Source organism: Phyllobates terribilis, unplaced genomic scaffold (genome assembly GCF_046119375.1).
Source record: "Phyllobates terribilis strain yellow unplaced genomic scaffold, ASM4611937v1 Scaffold_8__6_contigs__length_399053987, whole genome shotgun sequence".
Classification (NCBI taxonomy): domain Eukaryota; kingdom Metazoa; phylum Chordata; class Amphibia; order Anura; family Dendrobatidae; genus Phyllobates; species Phyllobates terribilis.
In genome coordinates this window covers 57,591,188-57,613,969 of record NW_027362768.1, presented here as the reverse complement: position 1 = coordinate 57,613,969, position 22,782 = coordinate 57,591,188, and the positions used below count along the sequence as shown (strand labels likewise).

General features: G+C 43.6%; 1 protein-coding gene across 1 annotated transcript in view; it reads left to right on the top strand.

Moving 5' to 3' along the window:
- Positions 1-4,422, top strand: part of TPR (translocated promoter region, nuclear basket protein) — a 145,770-nt gene extending 141,348 nt beyond the window's left edge. The window contains exons 44-51 of the mRNA XM_073642977.1: positions 276-344; positions 531-622; positions 915-1,021; positions 1,207-1,302; positions 1,427-1,583; positions 1,668-1,783; positions 3,242-3,340; positions 4,280-4,422. Of these exons, the coding sequence (XP_073499078.1) occupies positions 276-344; positions 531-622; positions 915-1,021; positions 1,207-1,302; positions 1,427-1,583; positions 1,668-1,783; positions 3,242-3,340; positions 4,280-4,326 (783 nt within the window). The 3' untranslated portion in view covers positions 4,327-4,422. The remainder of the gene's footprint in view (positions 1-275; positions 345-530; positions 623-914; positions 1,022-1,206; positions 1,303-1,426; positions 1,584-1,667; positions 1,784-3,241; positions 3,341-4,279) is intronic.
- The last annotated feature ends 18,360 nt before the right edge of the window (positions 4,423-22,782 follow it).

Genomic DNA, 22,782 nt, shown 5'->3' with positions numbered 1-22,782 from the left:
ATTTATTTATTTTTTTTAATTGGGATAAAAATGATTTAAATGATCATTTCAATATATTGCTAAATCGATCCAATCATGTAAGTTTAGGGGGTACAGTGGTTTGTGGTATTGCGGTCAGCTGATAGATTGTACTTGCATATAGTCAGCTTTACAGGGTAATACTTGGTGAGTGCCTAAATTAAAATAGACAAGTGTCTGTGTTGTAGATGAGATGATCTGTTTTTTTGGACCTTCTGAAATAAGTATAACAAATAGATTACCACTTCTGTATTTAGCGGATTTCGATGGCCCGCAGACAGTCGGTAGGCCGCGGACTTCAGCTTACACCTGGATTAGGTGGCATGGTAGGCATCAATTTAAAGTGTAAAATTGTGAATTGATTTTTACTGATTCATTTATAGATTTATTGTCTTATCTATTTTGGTGGCTGATAAATTGTACTATTTGTCCATACTTAAGTCCTGGGTGGAAATGATCTTATATGGATGGTAAACTTGCTCATTTTTATGTTCCCTAAATTTCCCAAATAGCAACACTTTTTTGATGATGAAGATCGTACCGTGCCGAGCACACCAACACTTGTTGTACCTCATCGTACGGATGGTTTTGCTGAAGCAATTCAGTAAGTTGTGACATGACGTACAGTATATCATGAAACTACTGCAGTAAAATAGTCTACGGCTTATTGACCCATAGCACTTTTGTCAGCATACCGTGGTCCTCTGTGTAGGAGAAACGTGAGAATAATGTTCTTAGTATTTCATGTTAAATTCTGTTCATTGGTCGGATGCAGAAAATATAATTGCTCCTTGTATTATTCTGGATTTTAACATAAAATGTTGACTATTAACCAAGATTTTATACATAATTAAGTGCTAGTGTACTGGTCTTGGCTGACATGAACATATATTCAGTTCTCCACAGGTCGCTGGAGTTCCTCGGTTTCGGTTTGGACCACCAGAGGATATGCCACAAGCCAGTTCTAGTCACTCTGACCTTGGTCAGCTTGCATCACAAGGAGGTAGTATAAAGTTATTAATTTTTTTTATTCTGACCCCCGGAAGCAATGTTATCCTCCCAGAGCGTTAATAGGACAACAAACTGTTGTACACCTCAGAAGCACTTCTATTCTGAGGTTTTTTTTGGAGTTTATTATATTAGTGTTAGTTTGATCACCAGTTCATTTACACTGTTCTATTTCTGAAGGGTTAGGTATGTACGAAACTCCCCTGTTTCTTGCTCATGAGGAGGAGTCAGGTGGTCGCAGTGTCCCAACTACTCCACTTCAAGTAGCAGCACCAGGTATGACCCAGCGTGGAACCAGACACAGAACAGTTCTTCACCACAATAGAAAATTAAGCTGAATTTTTTTCTATGACCAGTTTTGTGCATTTTTTAATATCAGTATTTGTTCTTTGTCCTTTAGTCTCTGTTTTTGCTGAGAATCCTGCTGCTGATACTTCAGATCATGCATCTCAGTCTGTCCCTATGGTCACAACTTCCACTGGAAATGTTTCTACGGCTGTTGAGTCTGGCACAGCAGATGAAGGCGATGAAGTATTTGCGGAGGGGGAATCTGAAGGGTTAATTTCTCCTTTTTATTTTAAATATATAATATCTTGCAATTTTTCTTAAACAGTAAGATAATGAACATTGCATTATTACAGAATTGCCTCAGATTCAACATTAGAAATGGAAACGCGGCAAGACCAGGATGCTGCTCAGCCTTCTGAAACAGACCTTCCTTCCACAAGCCAGGATCCTCCCAGTTCTTCCTCTGCAGGTGGTATTATATAATTAGACTCAAATTCTAATTGGTTTTCTTAAGGAGTAACTGTTTTAATTTTTATTTCTAAAATCAATAGTGCACATGAAAATAAGAAAATTTGTAATACAGTATATTTTATTAGATAAATGTGCTCATTTCTCTTTGTGGACTGATCATTCATTTTCAAAATTCTCAATTCACAGGTTAAATTTGTATTCAGTGAAGATAAATTTTTACATTATTGAGATAGGAGGTAGCAGTTGCTCTTGATAAGATTCTATGAAAGGAGAAAGGAGGAGCTTTGCCTTTAGTTCCTCATTCTCTTCTCTCCACTCTACATAGAATCTGATCAGTAGCAGCTGCCATCTCCTATCTCAGTAATGGGAAAATGTCTTCGCTGAATACAGATTTTACCCTTGAATTGAGAATGAAAGATCAGTCCTGGAGTAGAAAGTGGATTTCTCTGATAAGATATATCACACAGTTGCTTATTTTCATGTGTACATTTGATTTCTGAAATAAAAATGTAAATTGACTTCTAACTTTAATATGTATCGTATTTTTCGGACTATAAGACGCACTTTCTTCCTCCAAAATTTTTGGAGTAAAGTGGGGGGTGCGTCTTGTAGTCCGAACATATGTACTGTGGCTGTGGATGGTGGGGGGAGGCTGGGGAGGAGCGGCAGCTGCTTGCTGCAGCTTACGCTGTGCCCGCTGGTAAAGAAAATTAATATTCCCTGCTCCCCACGCCCACTGTAGCTGCAGCGCGGCTCCTGCTGCGGCCAGCAGTCTGTGTGCCTACTCTTAAAGATGATGAATATTCACTACAATCCACTCCCATGGGTTGTAGTGAATATTCATGATCTTTAATAGTAGGCACACTGACCGCGGAGCGCAGGAACCGCGCTGTGGGTACAGTGTGCGCGCTTTTGAAGAGAGTGAACAGGGGAGCAGTGACTATTCCTGCACAGCACTTCACTGTGTGAGGGCACATGGCAGGGACGCCATGCACGGCTCAAATAGTGAGCGTGTTGGCAGCTGAGCGGGACGCAGCGCTGGAGGAGAGAGGAGGTATGATTTTTTTTTTTTTTTTTTTTTGTGAGCTGCGTGATGGGGAACTGAGGGGTGCCAAGCATACCAGAATAGAGGATTTTAACAGAATTTGGGGACATTCCACCAATACCAGTGTCAGCAGCAGACCCCCTCCCATATAACATGGCATCATGTCCACATTTATTGCTTACATTTTTTTTTCTATTTTTCTCCTCTAAAACCTAGGTGTTTCTTATGTTCCGAAAAATATGGTAGTTCTTTTGCCATAGCATACACGACATGCTCATTGTTAAAACAGATTCCATAAACACAGTGGGTAATTTATGCCAATCCATTGTACCAAGTTAAGACGTTTTTGCACTGTCTGAAGCACCGTAGGCCATGAAATTGTTCTTGATATTTTTATATAATTGTATGCAGACACAAGTACCAGTCAATCAAAACCCCTCAGAAGAGTAAGACTTCATCCACAGACTGGAAGACCTGCTGTCCGGGGAAGGCAGTTTACTAGGCAAAGAGGTTTGTTAAATAGAATAAAATACGACCTAAAGTGAAATGTTTTTTAAATACAATGTCTTTAAGAAATACGGAACCATAAAAATAAGTTTATGGTCATCTTATAAGACGGATCTTCTTTAAAGGATCAAAACTTTCTCACTTTGATAGTGCTAGAGACCCTGCTTGAACTGTAAAGAGGATTTCTGGACTTACTATGAAATCCCTTTCTAGTAGCTTTCATTGAGGGGACACAGGAAACTGAGTGTATGCTGCTGCCACCAGGAGGCTGACACTAAGAATTACAACTTAAGAAAAGAAAAGTCAGTTTCTCCCAAACAGAAACAAAAATAATACACCCATGCCCAACGAGGCAACCTAAAGCTGCAGGGTGGGTGCTGAGAAATGTCACAAATCTCTGTTTAGGCACAGTATAATATACGCACCTACTTTGAATTTAGATGTTAGCTAGAAAACTGTGTTAAACTACTCCCATGTATATATTTTTTTAATTTAAATGTGTGTATTTGCATGTAATGTAGTGTGAGTGTATTAATAGTCACCTACCGCCGCTCTCTCCGGTGTCCAGCGCTGTTCTCCTCTTCCCAGTGATGTCACGCTGCACTCTGCGTGACCTGGAAGTGACTTTTACCATGTAAGCCTATGGAGTATCAAAACAAGGCTCTCTAGGCTTTCATTGTAAAAGATTTCCGGCTCACACAGAGCGTAGTGAGGCGGCTGGTCGCACTTGTGGTGACATCACTGAGAAGCGAAGCCCAACGGCGCTGAACATATGAGAACGTAGCGGTAGGTGAGTATATTAATACTCACACTACATTACATGCACATATACACATTTAATCAAAAAATATACATGGGAGTACTTATTTAATAATACCATTTTGATTTTTTGCTATTTTTACATTATGGGAATTCAAAACATTACATTTTTATTTTTTGCAGGAGTTCCATTTGGAAGTAGAGGAGGAATAAACAGAAGCAACTTTTAAGAGCCCTCCTTTCCCCTATTGTGAATACAGTTTTAGTTCCTGATTTAAAGCATTCGTCAAATTAAACATTTTTGTAAAATTAAAGGTTTATTAACAGTCATGACTTTTTATTTGTCTACCGTGTACTTGCACTCTACAAGATTTTAACGTCTGTACAATATCCACTGTTTTCCTCTTCTTTTTTTATAAAATATACTTTGAAACTTGCTTTAAAATCACCAACAAAATTCCTTTGTATTATAGTCATGTTTAACCCCTTCACACCGAAGACTGTTTTCACCTTCATGTCCGGGCCATATTTTTCAGTTCTGACCAGTGTCCCTTTGTGATAATAACTCTGGAACTCTTTAACAAATCCTAGTGATTCTGAGAATGTTTTTTGTGACACATTGTACTTCACGATGCTAGTAAATTTAGGGCGATATGCTTTACGTGTTTTTTTTTTTTTTTATGAAAATATCCAAAATTTAAAAAAAAAAAATTGTTTTTCCTACGAAATGTACAAATCAAACCACTTCACTTTTAAGTGACATTAGGGGTTTTCTGACATACAGGATCCTCAAACAAGTCCCCACTGTAAAAACGCTCACGATATTCAAAACTACATTCATGAAGTTTAACCTTTCAAGTGCTTCACAAGAATAATAGCAAAGTGGGAGAAAATAATGAAAAATTACGTATTTTTCATTAAAATGTTTCTTTAGCCCCAATTTTTTCATTTTCATAAGGGTAACAGGAGAAAATGGACCACCCAGTTTGTTGTGAAACTTCTCCTTAGCATGCTGATTCCCCATATGTGAGGCAAAAATCACTGTTTAAGCACAGGTGGGCTCTGAAGGAGCATTATTTGACTTTTTGAGCGCTGATTTGGCAGAATAAACTGCAGTTTCTGTGTCTCATTTGAAGAACATTAAGGTGCCAAAACAGCAGAAACCCCCACACAAGTGACTGCATTTCAATTCCTTAAGGGGTGTAGTTTCTATCTAGGGGTGTGGTGAGCATCTTGAACCCACACGCGCTTTACAGAATATTAAAACATTCAACCATGAAAATTAAAGAAGAAAAAAAAAAAAAAAAAATGTTTTTCCCCAAAAATGTTTTCACATGGGTATCAGGAGAAAATGGACTAATCAATTTGTTTGATTTCTTCTGAGTGTGCTGATGCCCGCTATGTGGGGGAAAACTACTGTTTGGGCGCACAGTAGAGCTCTAAAAGAAAGGAGTGCCGTTATGAAAGCAGACTTTGCTCGTATCCTTTGCAGATACCATGCTGCATTTGTAGAGCCCTTTTATTGCCAGAACAGCAGTAACACCCCACAAATGACCACATTGGAAGCTACACTCCTCAAGGAATTCATCTGAGGATGTATCATATGGAACCCCACAGGTGCATCACTGAATTTTATAACATTGGGATGTGAAAATGAAAAATTACAGGGTTTTTTTTTACATGTCTTTTAGCCACAATTAATTTTTGCAAGGACTTATAGGAGGAAATGGACCCCCCAACATTTCTCATGCTATTTCTTCTGAATGCCACAATAATCCGTATGTGGTTGGAAACCACTATCTGTGCACACGGCAGGGCTCAGAAGGGAAGAGTGGCTATTTGGCTTTGGAGCACAAATTTGGCAGTAATAGTTTGCGAGCAAAACTTGCAGAATACCTGAGGTTCCAGAACAGGAGGAAGCCCCCCCCCCACCGACCTCATTTTGGAATCTCTACCCCTCAAGGAGTTCCTCTGTGGGTGTAATAAATACATTTATGGAATAAAAATATTAACAATTTCTGTAGTATTGGCATGTGAGAGAATGAAATTTTAACATTTGATATAATTACTACATTTAGATCAAAATGTTTAACCTTTACCTTGGTTAAAAAAAAAAAAAAAAACATCCTGTAAATTAAGTTATATCTTCCAAGTATGGCAGTACCCTAGATGTAGTCATACACTGCTGTTTGGGCATATAGCAGAGCTCAGAAGAGACAGAGTGCCATTTATCTTTTAGAGAGCAAAATTTCCTGGAGTAGTTTGTGGGCTTAATTTGTAGTCTATCAGAAGACTCATTTCCTACAATTTGGATCACAGCGTGCCCTGCTCGGGCCCACCCTCTCCTCTCCCACACTTCTGCCCTGTCCGTGTGCAGCAGCTCGGGTCTTATCACTGCAGCGCCTCAAATCACAGCATTAATAGACTACTCTTCCAGTCCAGCATCTTTTCACAGTTCAACACCAACAAGCTCTCCTTCTCCAGGACCATTTCGGCTCTGTCCAGGCCGTTATATATTTTTTTCTAGGCACCCTATTCAGCAGTACTCAACAAATCCAGACTTGGATAGAAAGCCTCCTTCACCCACTATCATTCACTATGCCTGTGTCCTCTGCAAGAAGAAATGGCCCACAGGTCAGACCTCGGCCTTCTGCCTAACTTGCAGCCCTTCCACCATGCTGGCATCACTGGAAACCCTTGCTGCCCAGGACAAGAGCATTCCCCTGGAGTTGGCTGTTACCTTTGTGAGGTCATATACTGACAAATGGCATCTCAGACAAATTAGGCAGACATTCTAGGGCCTGGACCAAAGAATACCGCCACCAATGCTCCGAACCTTCTTCTGGACGATTCGCAGGCACCCAATCACCACCCTCACAAGGGCAGATCAAGAGTTAGATCTAGGAAACCAACTCACTGAAGCTCCTCATCCAGCTCTCCTTCCCTGTCCAAATCCTCCAGGATTCCTTCAGTATTTCACGCTTCCTCGCCCAAGGTGACCCTGGGTTCCCTTTCAGTGTCCGATCCGGATATGGATCAGACTTCCAAGCTCCAGGACATGGTTGACAGCCTCATATCGACTGTTAACCAAACCCTTAATATTAAGGAGTACAAGGGTCCTCCCCAGGATCACTCTGTCTCTTTTAAAAGGATGAAACATCCTTCCCGGACATTTTCAAATCATAAAGAATTTGATACGATATTTTTTAAACATTGGAAGCATCCGTAAAAACACTTTTGCAGCAGAAAACAATTGGATATCCTATATTCCTTTTAATCCGGACCTTATTAGTAAGTGGACGGAATCACTGACCGTTCATCCACCGGTCTCCCGCCTGTCCGCCGAGATGGTTCTTTCCTTACCTGACGGCTCTTCCCTCAAGGATGCCACCAAAAGACAGATTGAGGCTCTAGTCTAATCAGCCTTTGGAGCTGCTGTCGCATCCCTCTTTCTGGCTTTTGCTTCCATATGGGTAGCAAAATCTGTTTCCGCCTGGGAAAAACATCTGGTCAACCGACTCCGTTTTCCCCCACCCCCGGATGAGGTCGCTGACCTGGCAGACCACTTCCCTGCATGGGCGATCTGTTTTTTTTTTTTTTTTTATATATAATTTTTATTAACTTTTTCAAAAAGAAACAAAACATACCAGATTAAGATGATAATCAGATACCGGTTCACAGACAGGGTATAAAGAGTTCTTACATATTTGATTTTGATCTTCCAGAATGTACCACGCTGTGGAAGTGAAGGGTTCAACCATTTTCTTTTTTTTCCATTTAATGAGCAGCAATTTACAATAAACAATTTCCATTTCCAAAGAAAGTCATTGTTTTTTTTGCCAGGATAAGTAGGGTATGGAGCAATTTCGGAGGGATTCCCCTCTTCCCCTCAGGGTTTTCTGTGGTTCCAAAAAATGTAACAAGGCTAGATAAGGGAAAAGAGTATAACCTGGACCCCATATGGTGTCGATCATAGCTGATACTTGTCCCCAATATGAAACTGAAGCCGGGCATGACCATAGGCCATGCATGAGGTCTGAGAGTGGAAGGTGGCATTTAGGGCAAACTGTTAGCCTGTTTGAAAGCAGATCTTTTTTCGGTATGTTAAATGCATAGATGGCGCCATGCATGATTTTATATTGCGTTTCTCTCCATGCTTCGTTTATAATGTGTTTTCTTATTAAATTCCAGCCTGACTTGATCTTATCAGAGATTTCCACATCCTCCAACTGTTGTCTCCAATATTTGAAGAAAGTATCTGGGTGAACTCCTAGTAGATTGGATCTCATTACAGAAGAAAGGACAGAAATTGAAGGGGTACCCATTGAAGACAACAGAATGACATCCAAGACATTTTGGGAGACCTCAAAGGTCACATCTTTTAAATTGGCCATAATGGATAGTTTGATTTGTTCATATTGGAAATATTGTTGGGGAGGTAGATTGTATCTGTCTAAACACTCGGTACATGTGATCCATCTTTGCTCACTTGAGTGGAGAAGATGGGATGCGTTGTCTACACATGCTTGCCGCCATTTCAGAAATAGTTTGTTTTCATTACCCTTGGGGAATTCTGGGTTTTGCCATATCGGGAGGTGCTTTGAAATCCTGAAAGAAAGGCCGTATTTTTTCCTGACTGCCTTCCATGCGGAAATAGTGTCCCTAAGGATTGTTGACTTTTTAACTGCCAAGGGAAGGGAAGTAAATTGAGAATGAAGGAGGGCAATCAGGTCAAGGGGGTATGCATAATCTGCTTCCAACGTGTAGTCAGAATATGTGCGTCTCTAATGAAACCAGTCTATTATATACAGGAAAAGGCAAGCAAGATTGTAATTTCTGATGCTTGGGAAATTAATGCCTCTGTCGTCTTTGGAAGCCATAAGTTTGCTCATACTAATCCTGAGACGTTTTCCTTTCCAAATAAAGTGACTGAAGGCTCTATTGAGTATAGTTACGTCCTTGTGTTTCAGGAGTAATGGTAAGGTTTGTAGTTGATACATAATCCTGGCTGTACTGATCATTTTTACCAAATGTGCCCTACCCATAAAAGATAGAGGCAAATCTTGCCATGACTTTATTGATTGACTTTTTTTTTTTTATAAGAGAAGGGTAGTTTAAGGTGTATATAGATGAAGGCAAATGGCCTATTTTAATTCCCAGGTAGGTGATATGTGAGGGTGCTAGGGATATACCATTTAAAGACCCATCTGGGCAGAGTTTTTTCTTCCCTTTTTCGGTTAATGGGAGTATTTTACATTTTGTAACATTGATTTTAAACCCTGAGTAAGAGCCAACATTTTTAAGTAAGTCTAATGCTATAGGTAGATGTTGGGTGGGGTCAGACATAAATAAAATGACATGGTCAGCAAAAAAAGCCACCTGAATTGATTTCCTAGTAAACTGAATGCCTATGAAAGTGCTTGGATCAGACAAAATGCGAACTAAGGGCTCCAGAGATAAGTTGAAGGGGGAGGGGGGACAACGGACAACCCTGCCTCATTCCTTTCTCAAGGGGGAATGGAATGGACAAGAAACCCGGAGTGTAAACCTGAACCCTTGGAGATGAATATAGATTACGAATGTAGTTAAAGGGGCCTGCTACTGACATTTTTGTTAAGACCATATACCACCACTCCCAATTTATATTATCAAAAGCTTTTTCTGCATCCAAGGAAACAATCACTGGGGAGCCCTTTAAATCTGGTAAGGAGTGAATTTTATCTAGTACCAGTAGTACTTTTCTGATATTTAGAGTGGCCGAGCGACCTTTTACAAAGCCTGCCTGGGCAGGAGAAATGAGATGGGGTAAGATGGAGGCCAGTCTGGTGGCCATTATTTTAGATATGATCTTAATGTCCGTATTAATGAGAGAGATTGGTCTGTATGAGCTAGGGAATAGTGGGTCTTTATCTGGTTTTAGTAGTAATTTAATATACGCTGTTTTTGCAGAAGGAAAAATGAGGTTGCCTTGAGATAGTTTATTAAAAATTGATTTCAATTTGGGGATATTTCCTCTCAGAGATTTGAAAAATTCATTTGTGTAACCGCCTGGGCCGGGTGCTTTGTTCGGTTTTAGGTTCTTAATTGTATTCGTGACCTCTTCCAAAGAGAGAGGTTTGTTTAAAATAGCTTTTTGTTCTTCTGAGAAGATGGGTATCTTAACTTTATCTAAAAGTGTAATTGTGGAGGAAGGGGTTTGATTTGAATTTTTGTAGAGGTCTTTATAAAAAGAACCTAATATCTCGTTTATTGTTTTAGGGTTGGTGTGGATTTCCCCGTTGGTACTTTTTAATTGAAAACTTCCCTGTTGTTTTCTCATCCTCCTAGCTAAACTAGCCAACATCCGCCCCAATTTATTTCCAAATCTATAAAAATAAGCTTCAGATTTGGATAAGTGAAATTTTTCCCTCAAGTCTGCGTATTGATTGAATTCCACTTGTTTTTGCGACCAGTGGTTTTTATTTATGATGCCTGGCTCAACAAGAATTTGGTGTAGGCTTGTTTTAAGTCAGTAGATAGTTCCCCATATCTCTTTAGAACTTTTTTTTGTGGGAAAATGTATACGCCAAAATTTTCTCCCTGAGCACAGCCTTGGCCGACTCCCACAGTAATATTGGGTCGTTTTGGTGTTCCGCGTTGTCTGAAATAAATTCTTGCCACCATAATTTGAGGGAGAAAGTAAAAGAGTCATCTTTACAGAAGTAGTTGGGAAATCTCCATAGAAAATCTGTGCCTTTGGTAAAAGACTGTGATAGTTCCAGAATTACTGGAGCATGGCCCGAAATAGCGATATTGTCTATGTGGACAGAGATCAATTTGGCCAACAGGGAAGGGAAGACAAACATATAATCGATTCGAGACCATGAATCATTGGCGTGTGAGAAATGCGTAAATTCTCTATTGCTAGGATTAAGGAACCTACACGAGTCGACTAAGTGACAGTTGGACATGAGAGGTGATAGCACCTTGTCATTTGTAGTTGTTGACTGTATGATGCCTGAAGTATTTTTCCGGTCTTCATGTACCGGCACTACTGAATTGAAGTCACCCCCTACTATTTTATTGGAGTTGGGGTCAAGCAAAAGTCTAGTTTCCAACTGTTTGAAAAAGGATTTATTTCCTACATTATGTGCATATACATTATAAATGGATAAAACCCCGCAGGGCGTAGATCTTGTTAAGTGAACCAATCTACCTTCACTATCTATTTGTTGGCTGATAAACTGGTGTGAGAAGTGTTTGTTGAAAAGAATTAGGACCCCAGCCTTTCTATTCACTGAAGAGGAACCATAAACGGTGCCCACCCATAACTTCTTCATTTGAGGGAAATCTGTCTCTGGAAGATGTGTTTCCTAAAGGAGGGCTATGTCGGGTTTTAGATGTCTGAGGATTTTCATACCTTTTTGGGGAGATCTCAAACCCTTAACGTTCCATGACACAATATACATAAATAGAAGTAATATGGTTAAATCAAATTGGTGGGGTATTTGTAAAATAATGATGGCATTCAACTGGAATATAGAAACGGAAATCATTCTCAACATTATATACCAAAATTGAACAACAAACATTCAAAGCAGTAGAACATATTAGTCCTAGCATGAGCTGAGGCATTTCGTCCCAGCTCGCTAGGAGAACCTTTTCCCTGGGCTTCACTTCTGTCCGATCATGTGTATAAGATTTTCAAATAAAATCTCCCCTGTTTTGTTGTTTTCATTTTTTTTGCTTTTTCCCCTCATTTGCTCCCAGTTCTATCCCTCCTCTCCCAATTAGTAAAACTTGTCATTTATTGTATTAGGAGTCCAAAGAGAGAGAGGGAAGGGCGGGAGCAGCAATTTCCAATTGGCCACTCAGATTGAGGCGACTCATGTGTAGATATGATAATTTCCTGAATAATTAACTTTTTTTGTCACGTTTTTGTTAGGTCTCCGTTCTCCTTTACCTATTCGGCTTCCGAATCTCTCTGAGGTTCTTGGACATGAAGCCTCGTTGTCATCTTGAGGGGTCTGATCCGGGCTGACCCCTGGGCACAGCAGGTTATTGACAAAAGTTTCAGCTTTGTCTGGAGATATGAATTCACGAAAAGAGCCATTTGAGTCTTTCAATCGTAGAGTAGCTGGGTAGCGGAGTTGAAAGCGGACATTTTCTTTATGGAGTCTAGTGTAAATGGAGCTAAATGTTTTGCGTTTTCTGGTCACCTCAATGGAGTAATCCTCAAAGAGCAAAATTTTATGACCCTGAATGGCCAACGGGTGATTGAGTTGTTTATAAGCTCGTATAATGTCTGATTTATCGTTAAAATCCAGGAATTTCATGATGACCTGTCTACGCCTGGATGTGTTCTGGTTCGTGGATGTTGAGGGTGGGGGGCCAATCCTGTGTACTCTTTCCACCTTTCTGCCCTCAGGTAATTTTAGAGCCTTTGGGATATCGTTTTCACATAATGGTTTCAGTACATTTTGGGGATATGATTCCGGTAGTCCCACCAGACGCAAGTTGCTTCGCTAGGAGCGATTCTCCAGGTCATCAATAAGGTCTCTCAGGATCATGTTTTCACTAGCAGTAGCTGTCACTTTTGCTTGGTCCTCCTTTGAGTCATCCTCAATGGTCGATACCTGCGATTCTAATTCAGTCAGCTGTTCGGCTTGTTCATCTTGCCTAACCTGTAAGTCCATCAGTGCAGAATTAATTGTAGATTGAATGATAGATTTAATTTCCAGTAGCAATTTAGCCGTGACCTCAGCTGCCAGTTCCGATGGGTCCATTTGTCTGTCCCCTTTCCTTACCAAAGAGGTGGGGGGTGGTCTAAGGGAGTGGCATGCCTCCTCGTCACCATCTATTTGGGAGAGTTGTTTCTCTTGATCAAGAATTGAGGCCATCTTGGTATGTTTAGAAATATCAATATGGCGAGAAGAGGGGCTGCTTTTGCCCACTACAGAGGAGGTAGAGGTCCATAAACACAAAAGTTGGTATTTAAAGATGGCCTTCAGCTAGGTGACGATAACAAAGACCTTGAGGGTTCTGAATGTGGGGATCAGATGGTTAAATGGGAGGGAGAACATAAGCGGTTAATTAGAATTCACATGGTCGTCGCCTGAATCGGAAGACTTACAGATTCATATTTTGCGGGTTGTTCTTATTTCATGGTCATCAGAGCAAACTGCCTATTGTCCATTTATAGATTTTATACCACACCGTGGCTGGGTATTAGAAGGTAGCAGTAATAAATCTTGGATGCAGTACCGGGTTAAGACTGGTTATAGTGTTCTTTTGCATATATCCACAAGATGCCGCCAGAGACTCTGCGATGGTGATATTAGAGAGCTTCTGTATATTAGGAAATGGATAAAAGGAGCCTACTGCAGGATTTTCATGTGCACAGGCTCCCCCCCCCCAACTATAGAGCAGTATCTGTGTCTATAGAGGTTTTATAGTGGAAGGGTGATGCCACATGTAGGACCCGGTTCTATTGGATTGCCCAGTGTGGATTTATTGTGGCCTCTGTCAGTCTGTGCTAATAACTTGCTTCTCCTCGGGTCTCACTCTCACCAAGATGGCGGCGCTTCTGTGGCGAGAAACCCCCTCAGGCGGCAGATGCTGCTCAGGGTCTTCCCCTACATCTGCTTCGGATCTTACTGGACAGCGACTCAGCAGTCGCAGCGCTTCTCTCCGGTCACCATCTCTTGTCCTTTGCGGTAGGAGGGAGCCAAGCTCCAAGCGATCCTCAGAGTCTCTGCGTGACCACCCCAGTCATGACCGCCGGCACCCTCTTGGGCGCCCTCAGGGACTGCCCAGCAGGAAAGACCGCGGCTTCAGGGATCCAGGTAGGCCCTACCTCAGAAATCGGTACTGCTGCCTTCAGATCCTGAGTTGTCACCTGAGATGTTAGAACGATGGATGGACCCAAGAAACTTGTTTTAATTGCTGAAATTGAGAGTTAGACTCAGGGAGCTCCCTGCTTGATGTCCTTCTCCTTCAGCAGCTAGACACGTCCCCAAAAGTCATGCAGGGAAGTTTTTTCTCACTGCGTCCCTGGACACGGCCAGCTGTTCAGCCCGCGTCACAAGCAATATTATTGCTATATGGCGAATTCTCTGGTTTGAGGCTTGGAACGCAGATCCAACTTCCATAAAATCCCTTACTAATCTCTCCTTCCAGGGTTCAAGACTAGTGATGAGTGAGCGTATTCGTTACTATTCGCTATTCGCACGGATAGTACGGTATTCGGGTTACTCGTTATATTGCGAGTTTTCGTGTACTCGTCTCGCTATATTCGGATATCCTGCCCTGCAGTTTTGGCGCCTCCTTTGCAGCCACTAAACATGCTGGGCTTCTTAACCAATCACAGTAATGCCGCAGACATCTTGGTTGTGGCATTACTGTGATTGGCTGGCCGCCCAGCATTATAGGGTCTTTATAAGCCCTGCCATTTTGTGCACATTGCGTCTGGAGCCTGCGTTGTAATAGCCTAGAGAGTGAGATCGCTGAGCTGCTAGGGAGAGTGTTTAGGCCTCTTGATATAACAAAAGCCCTTGTAAGGGCTACCTGCAGTGTATACTAGTTGTGTTTAAAGGAGCCGCTCACTAGCTCCATAATACCACCAAAAAATAGCTATTTTCAGAGCTGGAGACACACAACAAGGTCAGAGTACAGGGAGAGAGAGATTGTGTATTAGGTAAGGAGAGGTTAAAGTGTTGTTCCAGTGTCCATCTTAAAACAGCTCTTGTCAGAGGCAAAGCAATATTTTTTTAGCACACACAGAAGTAGCATTTTGTGCTTTTTTTTTTTTTTTTTTTTTTTTTTTTAGCACAGGTCTTTTTTCCCCTGCTGTTTTAGGGATCAGAGACTGCCTTCTGTTCATATTATATAACTTAAAAAATGGGGTGCCCTACACAAAGCTGTAGTCAAAACATTTCCTACTGCCTGCTACAAAGCACGCACCAGGCCATTTTAACCACTATTTTGGCTGTGACAGCTAGCTTGGCTTGCACCATCAACATCTGAAAATCTGTCAACATAACCCAAAATGCCAAAAAAGCCTGTTAAGGGACGTGGTGTCAGTGATGCGCGAGAAGGCACTCAGTCTGTCAGGCCAGAAGAGGCTTGATGCATCCACTATGTTCCTGGAAAAATTTCCTGGTCTGGAATGTAAACGTGTGTGGAAGCTAGAAGGGCGAGAGCAGATTCTGTTTTGGATAGCAGACAAGACCTCTACGCATTTGTCAAGCAGCAACAAATCTTCCATGACCACCCAGTCTACTGTGGATACACAGAAGGCTGGCCCATCCAATCCTGAAGCTGGTTCTCCTTCCTCCAGCCATTATCAGTCACAGGAGACATATGACCCCAAGATTGGCCACTCCGAGGATCTGTTTGGTACGTATCCTTTGGTTGGCTCTGGCTTATCACCGTGAAGCATTGAAGAAGGACAAGAGGAGGTGGCGTGTGTTGATGCTCAAGTATTTGAGGACATAGGGGAAGAAGATAGCCACTTGGTGGAATGTCATTTACGGTCTCCAGAGGTGGAGGCTGATGATGATGAGACACAGTTGCCATCAGGTCAGCCTACAATGTCAATTGGGAAGGAGGATGAGATGGAAGACGAAGTGGTCGATGATGAGTCCACTGATCCGACCTGGACCGTTGGCATGCATAGCCATAACAGCAACACAGAGGAAGATGGATATGTAGCACCAACACAGGCACTAAGGGGTTGTGGTTTGCCTTAAGTGAGAACTGGGTCAACTGTTCCCAAGAGCACCCCCGCTGTGCTCCAAGTCACGGCAAGGGGGTGTTCAGCTGCTGTGTGGAATTTTTTTTCCTGAAAGTCCTTCAGAGAAAAACATTGTAGTTTGTAGCATCTGCCATACCAAGTTGAGCAGAGGCCAGGGCAAAGGTAACCTAAGCACCACCAGTATGCGACACATGGCAGCCAAGCACCCCAGTAGGTGGGCGGAACACCCGGGTAGCAAATCTGCATCTGCGGGTCAAACTAATGCCATGTCACCTTGGCTATATCCTTCAGAATCTGCTGTTCAGGAAGCAGACACTCATAACTTGTGCCCACAAGCTGCGGTTGCTCACACACAACAAACATCAACCATATCCACTTCCTTGTCCCAGCAAAGTGTCCAATTGTCTGTGCCTGAGAGCTTGGAATGAAAGCTTAAATACCCAGCCACACACCCACAGGCACAAATACTAAACTTGCTGATTGCCAAATTGCTAGCTGTGGAGATGTTGCTGTTTTAAGCTTGTGGGAACACAGTCTTTCCGTGATCTCTTGGCTGTGGGTGTCCCATGATAGTGTTCCCAGCTGCCACTATTTTGCCCGGTGTGCCGTCCCTGCGTTACACAAGCACGCGTTAATCAATCTGAACTGTGCTCTCACCAATGTCTTAATCGGGAAGGTCCACCTAACGGACACCTGGACAAGTTGTTGTGAGTAGAGACGATACATTTCTGTTACGGCACACTGGGTGAACCTGGTGGAGGGTGGGACAAAGGCGCAATCTGGAACATCACACATCCTACCCACGCCAAGAATAGCAGGCCCAACTTCTGTCAGGGTTTCCACCTCTTCATATTCCACTTCCTCTCTCCTCTCCTCTTGCTCCTCATTCTCTGCTGAATTACCCTCCCCATCGCTGCCAAGCTGGGGCCTGTGCAGCAGCACATCGGCAAAGCGGCAACACGCTCTGCTGAAGCTGATCTGTTAAGGTCAGAAAGCACACACTGCAGCAGAGCTGTGGCAAGCTTTAAAACAACAGACCAATCAATGACTCTCCCCGCTGCACCTCCAACCCGGTCTGGTCGTCTGCGACAATGGGCGTAACCTGGTGGCGGCTTTAAAGGTGTTCAAGCTGGTAAGTGTGCCATGCATGGCTCACGTGCTGAACCTAGTTGTTCAGAAATTTCTGAAAACTTACCGTGACTTGTCGTACCTACTTGAGAAGGTGCGCTATATTAGCGCCCATTTCCGCCATTCCTCTACCACTTTTGCTGCTCTTGAATTTGCCAAGTCACCGACTCATTTGTGACCTGCCCATATGTTGGTGAGGATTAATGAACAGCAGGGGGCAGTAGCTGAATACCAGCTTCAGCATGCCCGTCAGACTGAGTCAGCCACCACACAAAACTGTTGAGTGGGTGTGGATCATTGACATTTGTGAGGTTCTTGAGAACTTTGAGTACTGCACCAACCTCGTGAGCTGTGATCAGCTCAACCTCGTGAGCAGGCTATTATCAGCGTAACCATCCCCCTGCTGTGTCTCTTGAAACAATAACTGCATAATCTCAAAGAGGAAGCTTTGAGTGCCCAGCATGTTGGTATGGAGCCAGATTTCCCAATGGGTGTTACTACCCAGCCCAGTCAATCTTCTGAGGCAACAATGGATGATGAGGAGGGAGAGAGCTTGCTTTTCTTTGCTACCGAGGGGACTCGTAATGCTACAGAGAGGACACCTAACCCAAGCTTCATGTCTGTCCAGGCTAGATGGGCTGGAGAGGAGGAGGAGGCGAGTCAGCATGAGGAGAGGATGGGTACTGTTGGGGACACAGAGCATTTGCCTTTTTGCAGCTTGGCCCACATGGCACAGTTCATGTGTAAGTGTCTGTGGTAAGACCCTCACATGATACACATTTTATCCAACAACCTATACTGGTTGGCCACCTTTCCTTCTCTCCTTTTGGAGTCATCAAAGAGTTTTACAATGGAATCGTTCAAGACAGCCGTTGTAGATCAGTTGCTGAAAACATCACCCTCAGACAATGCTGGTGGCAGAGGTACCGACTCTTTTCAACACCAAGGGATAATGGGGAGAGACACGAACAGCAGCTCCAACATAGATGGGGGGAAAATGTCCACAAATTGGGCAATTTTCAAAAAAACAGCACAACAGCAAGGGCTATCTGTGCCTGTAACAATGCCAAGGAGGGATAAGTTGCAGAACATGGTCAAGGGGTACTTAAGTGACCATACGTGTGTCCTTTCTGATGCTTCAGTTCCCTTTAATTATTGGGTGTCTAAGCTGAACACTTGGCCCGACCTCTCCTTATATGGCTTGGAGGTGCTGGCCTGCCCGTCTGCTAGTGTGGTGTCTGAGCGTGTTTTCAGTTCCGCTGGGGCAATCATCACTGATAGGCGCACACCCCTCTCCACGTAAAATGCATACAGACTTACTCTGATTAAATTCAACAGGGACTGGATATCTCCACAGTTTGTAATCCCTCCAGATGACAGCAATCCTACCTAAATTCACCAAAAATGCAGATTCATGCTACTGCTGTTAACGTCACCCCATTCCCATAAAAACCTGTTTTCTTCCTTCGTCAACCATGACTCAACCCATAGGGCTAATTTTTACACACCCTATGCACATTGTGCAGTGGACAAACCAGGACAGTATTCCTACTCCAGCCTAACTACTATTTGTGATTGGAGGCCCCTGGGATGGTAGCTACCTACATCAACCATGACTCAGCCCATAGGGCTCATTTCTACAAACCCTATGCACATTGTGCAGTGGACAAATCTGGAATGTACAGTGGTCCTACCGAACTAATATTTGTCATTGGAGGCCCTTGTCACAGGTTGTGCCACATTGTGACTGAGGGGATACATATTCAGTCAGCCACCCTATTTGGCAAAAAAACATGCCTGGCTTGTGCTACATTGTGACTGAGATAGAGGATACATATTCAATAGAAATTTACACTGACTGTTGATGACCGAATGATGGCCCTCTGAAAACTTGACTTGAGGGCCACAACTACTATAGTACTCCACCGTAGATAATGTTTGACAAGGGAGGCCCTTGTCATGGAATCTCCCTGCACCTATGACTCAGCCCCCAGGAGTAATTTTTGGAAATACGATGCACATTCTGCACTGGACCAAGTAGTACAGTATCAAGAAGTCTTCTCTTCCTATATAATATGGGGAATGTTGACAATCAAAATCTCTGAGCCATTTGGAGAAGCTTCTCCAACCCATCCTGGAGGGGGGGGGCACCATTTATCCTTTGTCCATTGACTTGCACAAGTGATATATTTGAGCTCATCATCCAGTTGACTAGTGCAGCTTGATTTTTCCGGTTCACTGAGTTCAGCCATACCTGAGGATTGCAGGCCACACTCACTGCTACCTTCTAGTTCTCCATGTCTCTTGGCCTTTTTCTCTGCCCTTAAATGAGTTAGATAATAGAGTGAGGCCCTACAATATGAATAAGTGAGGACACTCTCAAATACATTGTACACAAGAGGGACCTCCAAAATCTCTAGAGGGCACTTCAAAATGTATGTTACAGGGCCACACGGGGGCTCTCACAAAACTCCGCTTTCCTGCCTACTGCAGGGCCTCTGAACATTTGAATTTAGGGCCGCAGTATCACATGGTGGTGGAGGAAGAGGAGGGTCAAGCCCAACGCTACAATGGGTACATTGTAAACTGCTATTGAATATGTATTCCACCATCTGAGTGTCAATGATGGAGTGACCACCCAAATGTCTAAGTAACAGCTGTCCCTCCAAAACGCATGTTACAGAGCCACCTGAGGCCTCTCAGGTCAAATATCAACATACCTACTAGTATGTTCTAGCTGTGCTTGTAAAGTGCTGGGGAATAGCGAACTAAAAATGATGTATGACAGAGGGGCCTACAAAATGTATAAGTCAGGGCCCTCCCAATTGTAAAAGGCGAAAAAAAAGCCACAACAGTATGTGTGAACAAAGGCTAAAAGGGATATTTTTTTGGTTTCTCTGGTTTATTTAGCCTTATATACAAGTGATTGTTCAGGAAAAACTGTTTCTTAACCTTTTTGGCCTGTTAAATGCAATTTAGGTTAGGTTTGGTAGTTGTCTGTAAAAGTGGCGTAATACTGCGACAAACTTATTCCTAGAAACCATATGTGAGTCAGAAATGCATGCAGGCATATTCTCCAGGCTCTTCCCATTCTGCTTCATCACTTTCCCATCCATTTCAGCCTTTTCCTCAGACCCCCAGACCTCTTTGTAGGGTCCAGCAGAAAGTTACTCGCATTTCCCATTGGCTTGTACTCGCTATTCGTAACGAAAACTCGATTATTACAAAGTACTCGTTACGAGTATAGCGATTATGAAAATTACAGTACTCGCACATCACTATTCAAGACTCTTTGGGGCAAAACTGGATCAGATCATTTTGGATGCTACAGGCAGTAAAAGCACCTCCCTAACTCAGCCCAAACCAAAATGTCCTTTTACAAGAAGGTGTTCTCTTCAGTTTCATTAATTCTCTTCTCCAGGGACCTCCTCCCAGCAGGAGCGCTCTTCCAACCAGCGGGAGAGAAGAAAGCCATCATTCAAGCCCTCCCCTAACTGGCACGCAAGGGGTTGCTCTTCAAAGTCCTCCAGGTCGCACTCCCGTTCAAATAGGTTTTCTTCAGCATGTCTGGTCACCCCCATCTGGGACTTCCCCCTAGGGTGGGCGGCCGTCTTCTCTTCCGGGACTTGTGACTATCCATGGTCGATGATGCCTGGGTCAGAGAGATTGTGTCTTCCGGTACAAGATAGAATTTTCTAACCCCCAGAAAGATGTTTTTTTCATGTCCCGCCCCCCAAAGCTTCAAGCTAAGATTCCAGGTTTCTTTCAAGCCATCTCCTCTAGTCAGGAGTCATCGTACCTGTTCCCTCTCACAAACGCTTTTCAGGTTTTTATCCCAAAGAAGGACTGCTCCCTCCGTCCAGTTCTGGACCTCAAATTCCTAAACCGACAAGTACGCCTCCGTCACTTCAGAATGGAGTCGCTTCGCTCAGAAATCGCCTCAATGGAATCTGAGGAGTTTCTTTGCTCGGTGCACATTCAGGACGTGTACCTGCACATTCCGATCTGCGTACCACATCAGATTCCTCTGGTCCGCTGTTCAAGGGAATTGCTATAAATTCACAGCTCTCCCGTACGGCTTAGCCTCGTCTCCCAGGGTATTCACAAAGGTGAAAAGGTGATGGCAACTGTCATGGCCATGCTGCTGTCCAAGGGGATTGTAATTATCCCTTATCTGAACAATCTTTTGATCAAGGGTCCATCCTTCAGAGACTGTTGCCCTCAATCCTGGTATGCATGGTACCCCTCATCCCAATTCTGGTATGTATGGCCTTCTCATCCCTCAATCCTGGTATGCATGGTACCCTGCATCCTTATTCTGGTATGAATGGTACCACTCATCCTGGTATACATGGCACCCCTCATCCCAATTCTGGTATGTATGGCCTTCTCATCCCCCAATCCTGGTATGTATGGTCCCCTCACCCCACAATCCTGGTATGCATGGTACCCCTCATCCCCCCAATGCTGGTATGTGTGGCACTCTCACCCCCCAATCCTGGTATGTATGGCGCCCGCTATATTATAGATGTGTGTGTATGTATGGATGTATGTGTGTATATATATGTATATATATGTGCATGTGTGTATATATATATATATGTGTGTGTGTGTGTGTGTATATATATATTGAGCATGTTCTATGCCCAGGTGGCGAGCCTTTTTTTTGGTATATGGTCTCCCATGCTGGTATTTGTGCTGCCCCCATGCTGGTATTTGTGCTACCCCCATCCTGGTATTTGTGCTTCCCAAACCTGTTCCTCCATCCTGTTATGTGCTGCCCTCATCCCTATCCTGGTATGCATGGCCCACCTCATCCCTATCTTGGTATGCATGGCACCCCTCTCCCCCAATCCTGGTATGCATGGCACCCCTCATCCCCAATCCTAGTATGCATGAGCCCCTCACCCCCAATCCTGGTATGCATGGCACCCCTCACCCCCAATCCTGGTATGCATGGCACCCTCACCCCCAATCCTGGTATGCATGGCACCCCTCACCCCCAATCCTGGTATGCATGGCACCCCTCACCCCCAATCCTGGTATCCAAGGCACCCCTCACCCCCAATCCTGGTATGCATGGCACCCCTCATCCCCAATCCTGGTATGCATGGCACCCCTCACTTACAATCCTGGTATACATGGCACCCCTCACCCCCAATCCTGGTATTCATTGCACCCCTCATCCTGGTATGCATGGCTCCCTCATACCCAATCCTGGCATGCATGGTACCACATCCTTCAGCACTATCCTTGTATGTATGGTAACCCTCATGCCTATCCTGGTATGCATGGCACTCCATTCCTCATCCTGATATACATGGTACCCCTCATCCCTATCCTGGTATACATGACCCCTCATCCGAATCCTGGTATGCATGCCCCCCCAGATCCCTATCCTGGTATGCATGGCACCCCTCATCCTAAATCCTGGTATGCATGGCACCCCTCATCCCCAATCCTGCTATGCATGACTCCCTCATCCCCAATCCTGGTATGCATGGCCCGCTCATCCTCCAATCCTGGTATGTATGGCCTCCTTATCCCCCAATCCTGATATGCATGGCACCCAACCCCTCATCCTGGTATGCATGGCTCCCTCATCCCCAATCCTGGTATGCAATGTACCCCTCATCCCTATTCTGGTATGCATGGTACCCCTCATCCTGGTATGCATGGCACCCCATCCATCATCCTGGTATGCATGGTACCCCGCATTCCTATCCTGGTATGCATTGTACTCCTCATCCCCAATGCTGGTATGTATGGCACCCCTCACCCCCCAATCCTATTATGCATGGCACCCCTCAACCCCAATCCTGGT